Genomic DNA, 6849 nt, shown 5'->3' with positions numbered 1-6849 from the left:
GACTGACCTGTTAAAGTCAGTCACTGCTGGCTGACATCTGTGAAACACCAGACAATATTCTGCAAGTCTGGTCTGTGGCCCTATTACAGGGGTACAAGTGCATGTTGGTTTTGCAAATCAGTGCTTTTGGATTTTGGACAAAATCAATCATTGGAAGTCACCATAGCCGACACATTTGTCTTTATTGACTCACAGTGTAAATGATTAATAAAACAGCTAAGTCGCCACATTCACCAATAAGGAAAAATAATCATTACAACCCTGATTTAGGGCACTGTTAGTGGCTGTTCTCTTGTCATGAAGAGTCTTCTTTACTACTCTGGACACAGCTCTGTAAAGAAAAGAGGGCACACTTGATATTTGGCAATATCAGTCAGATTGTAGATAAATCATGAAATGGAAACACAGTCAAATCATGTCCTTGAAGCAAGCAAGTGGAAAAAGAGTGTTATTTTAAACTAAGCAAATGCAAAACTACAGACAATCTTGTTTAGAGTACTTTTACACAAGTGTGAGGCCAAATGAAACGATAATTGTAAACAGTGTCTTAAAAGGGCATTTTAGCAATTTATTATTACACTTTCACAAAATAGAGGGGCTTGTGAAAAAAAGGTAAAAAAAAAAAAAACATTAAAAAAAAAAAGTTTAGCGTGGAAGCAGAAAAGAGAGTCCACTGTAGGGTCAGGTCCAGAGACAATGGATCCTAAATTTCCCATAGTGCAGAGCTTAGCATGAAGACTGGAAGCAAGGGAGGCAGCTTGCCAGGCTCAGTTCTAAAAATTGCTTCCAGTACCTTTAAAGCTTTATTCTTACACGAATATACATGTAAAATAAAACAATCATTAGTTGCTTTACTTTTTTTTCTCACCTTTGCTAGTGTTGTAGTGAAACTTTGCTGGCTGGGGAAACTGAAGGCATGCAGCTTGTTTCCTAAAAGTCTCCAAGTCAGAGTCTGGCAGAGTCGTATTCCTCCCTGCAAAGATCAGTGAGGAGCATAATCAGTTATTGTTATTCACGTTCAGAGAAGCTTTTATTGTAACTAATTTTACACCTAATAGGCCTTTTTTCATTGTTGGGCTATCATTAAGCCTGTTAATTAACATGCCTCCCAGGTGATCATCTCAGATCTCACTTCCAAGCTCAATATACAAATAAATATGTGCATTATTTCTGTTTGCAAAGACCTAATGTGTTGTTGCTTTTAACTGGCGGCAGGTTTTTAGAGATACCCGCACACTTACAGCCCTAATGATTTAAAATTACTTACCAAATAAGTAGAACATTTCATAGTAGATCTCTTTGTGGTAAGTGTGCATGACCATGCAGTCGGGGCAAGTCTGCAGGAACTTGTGGTTGGATCTGGAAGATGAGACTGGACAACGCAAACATGCATGATGAGTACAATATTCTTATACAATGAATATGTGTAGATGAAAATGTTCAAAAGCTGTGCTGTGGAAAACTCTGTTAAACCTCTAACATACTAACATAATACATTTTCTGGAATCTCTATTAATCGTCTTTGGTTTTACATGTAATTGATGTGATGTCTCTGTGTCCTCAATGAAAGAACTTACTGTGGAACTCTAAGGTTTCGCCCTCAACCAAGGTCACAGGCATAGTCGCTCTGAGGCATTGGTCCTTCCTAAAATGAGATCAGAACAAGAAACTTTTTTTCCTACTCTTTATTTAAAGGAATTTTCACATTTTAGACAAGACACAATAAAACAAGAACGCACAATGTGGGGGCACATCCTTTAAATAATATTGGTTCAACCTGTCTAATGTCCATCATTGTCCATTAGTATTCACAGAGATAGCGTCCATTTCTTTGCTTATATAAATAGTCCATTTCTTCCATTTTCTGAGGAAGTTGGCTACTCTAGACCTCAATGCAAAGGTTATCCTTTCCATTATGAAGATCTCCTTGATTATGTCAACCCATTGTTTGAGACTTGGAGGTTCAGATGTGTACCAGTTCCTTGTCATTGCTTTCTTACTGGCAATAAACAGTATTTTACACAGATACCAGTCATCTTTATGAATCATATCTTCTTTGATTGCACCAAAAAACAGGACCTTAACATCCATAGATATTACGTATCCCAACAAAAGAAGAAACTTAAGTGAGACTTCTGGGGAAACTTGAACTGTTTTAGCACCAAAACAACAAGCAAGCCTCATCTCTGATGTCGATGAAAGGGTGAGGAGGTGCAACCATCTCTGCAACTTACCATAACTAATCATCCGAAATTCATGCCCACTTTGAGCTTCGATCTGCACTCTACAGTTTGCACACATCCTGGGAACATAGAAATGACCTCAAGATAGGCTTGGCTGGCCCAGCTTGGATCTTGGACTGTAGGACTAGGCAGCCTTGCTGCTGGCTGGTGTGGTTGCAAGATAGCAAAATAGTATTTGGGCTGGTCCAGAAAATGGGAGATCAGAGACTGTTGTGCCAACATCATTACTGATACCTGGCTACAGAGAGCAGGGGACTCCAGTAGAATGAGGGGAGGCGGACTCTGTTTGTATCTGCTTTGTGCTTAAACATAGTCAAAGTTGATGGCTAATGTTTCCCTGATGTTAATTTTATTATTAAAACTGGTGTTTTTGTTGTTATCTTTCTCCTAGTGCAAAATAAAAAAAAATAATGCTCAATAGGAATGTACAACTGTTTTTGTTGTGTTTTTGTTGTGTAACATGAAGAGACATCAACTGCGTTTCGGTGTGTAAAACTGTGCCCTACATTGACAAAAAAATGAACATGAACAGTGGCAAAGTTAACACGCAAATATTTACTGAAAATGTCTATTAGCATGCTAACATTTGACAGTGTCATAAGTTTAAGAGGCATTTGATCAAGTACTGAATGAAGTGAATTGTTGAACAGATAGTGCCGCAAGATGACTAGTCAGGGGATTAGCAAGCATTATAGGTCATCCCAGGCTGTCATCATGCACTTACTACAAAAAGTAATGCACTAAATTTCCATGTAATCATAAGCCTGTAATTCATGTGTAAGCCACATATTTTTTAAGGCTTCAATAATGTGACCGATGCGCTGACAAAAGTAAAGAAGGAAGCGGTCCTTAGTGGTCCAGTTAGAAGGCAGTCTGGGGTGGAGTTCAACATCAGAGCCATCCCTCCAAATTTTTAACACAGAAAGACAAAAAATGGGACAACATTTTCAAGTGATCCTGCTTTCTTGCCAGATATTGCACCTTTTTTCTACCTGCTGTCTTATGCAGCAGGGTGCACTTCCTAAAAGTGCACAATTAACAGTCAGGCTAAAGAAAATAACTAATAACAGAACCTAAAAGGGGCTACTTACAGTAGGGATGTTGGATGTGACTGGGGCTGCAGTCGATTTGCCTGATCGACCAGCAGAGTGTGGTTGTCTGCTGTTTCATTAATCACCAGCCACATACTTTCCATAACCCCAAGGATGTTGTCAAAGAAATTATCATTGGCAAACCCCTCAATAAAGATCCATCTGCCCAAGATCTGTTCAGAGCAAAGAATTAGGGTTCGGTTCACACTGGGTTTCAAAGCAATGTCATTCATATTTATTAAAACTCAGAAATATGTCTTGTCTTCACTTTACATTTTAGTACAGAACATACGTTCATACATTTTTCCCCCCATTTTCCTGAGATAAAGAGATCATTTTTTTGAGATCTTGAGATAATGAAACTGTGTTTTCCCATGTCATGCTGACTGTTGGATGCCCTGGACACTGTGGGGGGGGGGTTGTGCTCTTACACTTTTTTAGTATTCTAAAGTACTTAATACTAAAATATTTTTTTAAAGAAATGAATGCGTGAATGTTACAACATGAATGTTAACCTTACAACAGCTTTCTGTCAAACTAACTTGATGGCTCACGACCTTCACAATATGTATCAGTCTGATTCTCTTACTCAGTTGTCAAAACTGGTCACAAATAGCCATCACATCATCCCCCCATGTGATGGATCTGGAAAGCAGAGGAAAAAATGTATGAATGTATAGCCACTTAGGGCTTCCACATTTTAGTGAATCTATTGTGAATTTAAATGCTGTTCTATAACAGAATGAGGAAGAGGAGAATGAGATAGATGAGGCTGGATGGTTGTTGATCTGTACCTGATGAAGCTCGTTCTGCGTCAGTGTCTGGGTCAGCTTACTGCAGTCGTTAGCTGGTAGTACTGCTGCACTGCAGAACAGCAGAGAGACAACGACAGAGGCCAAGTGTAGCATGAACATGGTGGACAGCAAAAGGTCAACTCTTCACTTCAGAACTGGAGCATCTGAGATTTATAGGCAGCACTTTGTAGTTCAGAGTGACGCAGCCATGGTCAGGCTTTGGAAGGTCAGGCCCTGGAAAGGAAATGTTTAACTTGTGCAGTTGTTTTGGTGACAGAAACACAGACGTTTTCCCTCTCTGTGCACATAAACGGTCTGATAACGCTGCCAGGAACTGCACTGTAAATAAAAGTGTACTTTTGCAAAGTTTGCAGATGGCCAGAGTTGAACAACCTTACTACTGTAGATAAAACTCACAGTGATGCCAGTTAAAGACTAAGTATTATCAACCAAAGAGTCAATTATCATGAATGGCAAATAGCAGTATGTGTATATTTTCGATCACTTAACATGATGTCAGTAGGATCTAATTTATAAAGTGCTTTCACATACAGTGCCATGTTTGTGCCTGATAAAGGCCCAGTGGGATTAAAACATGGACTTTTATCAGTCCAATTTCTCCCCCATCTAGCTCAAATATAGCCTAGCACAGAGTGTATACACAGCCACCTTTCTGCAATGTGTCCATGTTTACTGTGAGTGGCAAATATCTCATTAGCATTGCTTTCTGCTGACCTGCCTTCAAATCAAATGATGTTTCCCACTGTTCTGTAGCCTACATCAGTCTATGTCAGATTTGAGATATGGGCTTCAAGTAGCAGCATTCTCTTAAATGTATCCTATTTTTTCTCTTAATATACAACACAATTTTCTTACAATACACAGTAGTTTGCAGGAGGTCCCTGCTCAATGTGTCTTTCAGCTAAGTGGTCTTTGGCCTGAAAAACACTGACAACCCCAAATCTAGACCAATTTTGGCACCGCAAACCTTTCACACTCAGGACACAACCTGTTCCAACTCCTCCCCTCTGGTGGGCACTACAAAATACGTGTGTGTGTGTGTGTGTGTGTGTGTGTGTGTGTGTGTGTGTGTGTGTGTGTGTGTTGAATTGAAATAATAATTCTGTCCACATTGGTTTGGGTTTTTTTTTCATTATCATTATTATTTTTTGGTTTGCAACATTCCCCTTAGCTCATCTTCGCTGCTGCTGAGGAGTTTCTAATTTACAAGCTACAACAGCAGTGACAGACTGAGCAGATATAAAATAGCATATAATATATCAAAAACAGCACAAAAATATTCAATTAAATTATCTATTATTATTCTTATTAATGAAGTGATTTCTGGGCTCCGAAACTGCTCTTACATCTCAGAGATTTGAGGAAAAATACATTTTATTATTCAATACTGCCAAACAAGGTCACAAACATTTGCATCTGTGAATGTAGAACTTTTACAAAAACATGACATTGAAAATGAAATGAAAATGATATTTGCATTGATTTACGTAGATGGTGACTTTTTCAATTTTAGAATTACTCAGGCCTTTACTGCCTTTATGTGGTTCCAAATAATATTAGGAGAAAATGATTTTTGTTAGTGTAGATTTTTTTTTTGCCATTTGGAACAATAAACCTGAGTTATTTACTTTAAGATTAACAATGTTGTACTTTGATAATATAACATTATAAACACATTATTACAAACAAATTATTGTTCATTTTGGACATATCATTTCTGTTATCCATCCACTGTAAGGACAAATTATGTTTCGATAGTTTCTGTTTTGGTTGCTCATAAAAAACAAAAAAGATGCATTTCATTCTTTAGGTAGATGTACAGCTGAAAAAGTGCACTTTTAACTAATAGGACAGTTTTGTACCATAGGTGCTGAAGGTTGCTATGGAGCTGGATGCCTGGCTCAAGTCATTTTTTTCCATGTTGACAGCTGATGTAAGCAGATGTTACATATTGGCTTTTTAACCACTCACTAATGCCACCCGGTGGTCAACATTAAGCTCACATCATTGTTGTTTCATAAAAATGTCCTAAATTAGAGGGTAGATCAGAGAGTTGTTGCTGCTGTACTATCTCAAAGATTATGGTGTATAGACTTTTCGGGATTCTAAAGAGCTTTCAAACTAAGGAGATGTTGGCGATAGAAATGAAACTGTTTTTCAATAGCTTATTAACCCCTGGAAACCTGAGCAAATTGGTTTGATGTCTTGCAAAAACCACAGGGACAAGGAAATGAGAAACTTATCCAGATGTTTACCCCAAAATGAACAAGAATGAGTAAAAAGTTACAAGTTACAAAAAGCACACACATCTAAGCATTTATATTCGTATGCGTGATCTAAACAGCCAGCTCATGTTATCTCCAGCAGGTAGCCACCAACCCGGTTTTGAACATCTGAATAACCTCTGTAAAAATGAACTGCATGGTAACCTGGCCTCTAATTGATACAGGCCTTTATTTATCATAATGTGTGGCCACACTGGGCTTGTTAAAGGGACTGGCCGTCTAGTAGAAACTAGGCTAATATTTTAAGTTTTACGCTATATTCTCCTCTACACCACAACTTTTACTATTTCATGTGATGTACTTGGTTGGCAAAATTAGCATAGTTCCAGTATCATGACACTGTGTGGAAAGCTTATTGTTTCTAAACCCAATGTATCCAGTTTACAGTTGCCCCCCAGTGTCCCCTCTCTGTTTA

The 6849-nt window shown here is 38.3% G+C and overlaps 1 protein-coding gene across 1 annotated transcript; it reads right to left on the bottom strand.

Moving 5' to 3' along the window:
* Positions 1 to 163: 163 nt before the first annotated feature.
* LOC148188982 (uncharacterized) lies at positions 164 to 4334 on the bottom strand. Its single transcript, XM_088081388.1, has 6 exons — positions 4129 to 4334; positions 3335 to 3507; positions 1578 to 1645; positions 1268 to 1372; positions 869 to 973; positions 164 to 331 (listed from the first exon to the last, which is right to left on the bottom strand). Exons 1-6 carry the CDS (start codon positions 4246 to 4248, stop codon positions 315 to 317), a joined length of 588 nt encoding a protein of 195 aa, XP_087937514.1. The 5' UTR covers positions 4249 to 4334; the 3' UTR covers positions 164 to 314.
* Positions 4335 to 6849: the final 2515 nt, after the last annotated feature.

The sequence above is a fragment of the Plectropomus leopardus genome, chromosome 8, assembly GCF_026936395.1.
Source record: "Plectropomus leopardus strain MGB_pleo_1.0 chromosome 8, ASM2693639v1, whole genome shotgun sequence".
NCBI classification, from domain to species: domain Eukaryota; kingdom Metazoa; phylum Chordata; class Actinopteri; order Perciformes; family Serranidae; genus Plectropomus; species Plectropomus leopardus.
The sequence above is the reverse complement of the archived record's forward strand: the minus strand, read 5'-3'. Positions and strand labels throughout refer to the sequence as shown.

Bases quoted from the DNA above. Each gene is read 5' to 3' on its own strand.
- LOC148188982 (XM_088081388.1), bottom strand. From the start codon at position 4,248: ATGTTCATGCTACACTTGGCCTCTGTCGTTGTCTCTCTGCTGTTCTGC. The intron at 3,508-4,128 runs GTACAGATCAAC...TGCTCTGAACAG, and splicing joins CGCAGAACGAGCTTCATCAG to ATCTTGGGCAGATGGATCTT. The intron at 1,646-3,334 runs GTAAGTAGCCCC...ATCTCATTTTAG, and splicing joins TCACATCCAACATCCCTACT to GAAGGACCAATGCCTCAGAG.